Source organism: Montipora foliosa, chromosome 11, assembly GCF_036669935.1.
Source record: "Montipora foliosa isolate CH-2021 chromosome 11, ASM3666993v2, whole genome shotgun sequence".
Classification (NCBI taxonomy): domain Eukaryota; kingdom Metazoa; phylum Cnidaria; class Anthozoa; order Scleractinia; family Acroporidae; genus Montipora; species Montipora foliosa.
In genome coordinates, this window is record NC_090879.1 from 7963732 (window position 1) to 7966231 (window position 2500).

Consider the following 2500-nt stretch of genomic DNA (forward strand, 5'->3'; position numbering starts at 1 on the left):
CATTTCCTGTTCTTAAGGACAGATTCCTGCGAAGGATTATGATTCGTAGCCAATCGACGCACAATGTATGTTTACTCTACATATGCAAACATAAAGCAATTAAAGAAAACGGGGGCTGCCTGTAAACTAGCTTGATAGCTAAGTGCACTTTGCATCTATAAACAAAGCATTTACATTTACATCTTTACTAAATGTCGTCAGGTTATGCTGTGTTTACTCTCTCAGTCGTAAATAAAGAGAAAATTAACTGTACTTTTTTTTGTCAAATTTCTCATCAACAGTTGACCAATTTACGTGCGCTTAAAATGGGCGACAATTCCTACATGGTGAATAACTGCCGACCGCTGCAACCGCTACATGGCCGTACGTTGAAGTCCAGTTTCATGTCTACAAAAAATGTCACCGGTGCCTTCAACGACGGAATCGCTCTGAAAGTGTCGAATGTCGTCTTGATGTTAATGTTGTTTGTTTTCCTGATGTAAATGCTGGCCCTGAGTAGTGTTGCTGGCTGTGGCAACTCTAGATAGTTAACAATGTCATCTTTTTGGTAGTGAGGTTGTTCCCTAGGCGTCTTTTACTATCATTAAGTAGTTTACAAAGAAACAAAATCAACGGTGGAAATGAAGTTCTAAGGCAACTACTGTTGCTTAAACGTGACACTTTGTCCAACTAAATAAAATTTAATAAAGCTAGCAGAAATTACAATTGTGTTGGTACGATTACGTATCAAGAAAACCGTCTTAAATTCATGAACAAAAGCTATTATCTGGTGTGAACATGGCTTTTTTAAGAGCGCCGTATTCCCTTCGGGAAATTAAAGGACCTATTAAAAAAAGAAGTAAGTCTCTGCTTACGAGCCAGAAGGCCCATCAGGTCGGCACTTATCTCCGGTTTCATTAGCATGAAGCGACTAGGAGTATTTCCTGGATGGGATGCTAGTCCATCGCAGGGTTACTCCCAGCATTTCGCCGGTACCCATTTATACACCTGGGTGGAGGGAGAGAGGCACCGTGAGAGTAAAAGTGTCTTGCCCAAGAACACAACACAATGTACCCAGCCAGGACCCAAACCCGGACCACTCGATCTGGAGTCGAGCACTCTAACCATGAGGCCATCGCTTAATTATACGATTTTCAGCGAAGATGAGACTCAGCATGACAAAACAAACCAAAAAGCTGAGAACCGGGCAAACCCTTTTTCGAGGGTTGCGTTGTGGCTTGTTTTGATTTGGTTCCGTTGTCGTCTTTCGTTTGTTTCCTTCTTCATATCGACCCTGATCAAGAGAGGATGAGCTAAGAGAACGGACCCCAATACCCCAATCATAGTTTATAAAATCTATCTTTAGTTTTGCAATGCTATTTTTAAGTTGTCGTTCCCAATGCCGCACATATTAAAAAAAATTATTACATCATTTCAACTGGCCAATCAGATGCCTCTCTAAAAATAGCTGCGTAACTAAAAATAGAACGGTTTTCAATTTAGTGTGGAAAGTAATTAGCAAATTACTTTGGTTTTGCATTGCTTCACTCAGTAATTGGTTTAAAGTTCTCGCGCCACTTTTTCAACCAATCAGAAGTGAAAGCAAAATCAATCGTGGCTCGCGCGTGCACATTTTCCCGCGCTTCGTTTAGGCTACCTGGGATTACTTCGAGTCTTGATTGGTTTACTGGATTGTCTCCGTCCTTTTTGATTGGCCAAAGTAATTACTTTGGTTTTGGTTTTACGACAGTCGATTGAAACTCGCTCTAATATTGGAGAAGGCCCATGTATGGGGGACCCGTCCTCTTACCTCATCTTCTCTTTCCCTGTTTAAACAATCCACGGCTACCCAAAAATGAGCAGAACGCAAAATCAAGCCGTCCCGCAAACATTTATTCCCTGGGTACCCGTGAATAAACCACAACCGGCCAACCAAATTTTCACACTCCACTCTCTAAAGCCGGAAAATTTTCGATGGTAATTACTCCATCATCGCAGAATCTCGGCGCATATTAATGGTGGAAACAAAATTAAAAAACAAAAGACTCTTGTTTTGGGGAATTTGAAAGAGGACAATAGACTTTCATATGAATTGTCTGATGACAATTTGAACTTTGTTTCTTTCAATTAACTAAAATCTTTACCGTCTAAGTGATTCAGAACTGATAAATTCACAATACTGGATAACATGAACAGCACAGTAACTGCTATGTAAAGTGTCTTTATAACACTTGGAATAACACCGACCGGTGATGATTCTTAAGGCCAGAGAAGAGTTAAGCTTCAATTTGGGAAAGAACGCCTTACATTGCTTTCTATTTTGAAGCTTTTTTCAAAGGTTTTTGATTAATTAGCTTTGAAAAATGCGTGGTTACCTCTAATTTTTTTCTCTCTGTGGATTTTAATAACAATTGTTAAGATCTGCTTTTCCCGCATATTCATAAGCCGCGCAAAAACTCCTTTGAATAAATAGTGTCCGTCCTTAATAAAGGTCGAACTGCCACCTTGAAAAGAAAAAGAA

At 39.9% G+C, this 2500-nt stretch overlaps 1 protein-coding gene across 1 annotated transcript in view; it reads left to right on the forward strand.

Annotated features, from left to right (window-relative positions):
* Positions 1-482, forward strand: part of LOC137976634 (carbonic anhydrase 1-like) — a 7598-nt gene extending 7116 nt beyond the window's left edge. The window contains exon 6 of the mRNA XM_068824007.1: positions 282-482. Coding sequence (XP_068680108.1) covers positions 282-482 — 201 coding nt within the window. The remainder of the gene's footprint in view (positions 1-281) is intronic.
* Positions 483-2500: the final 2018 nt, after the last annotated feature.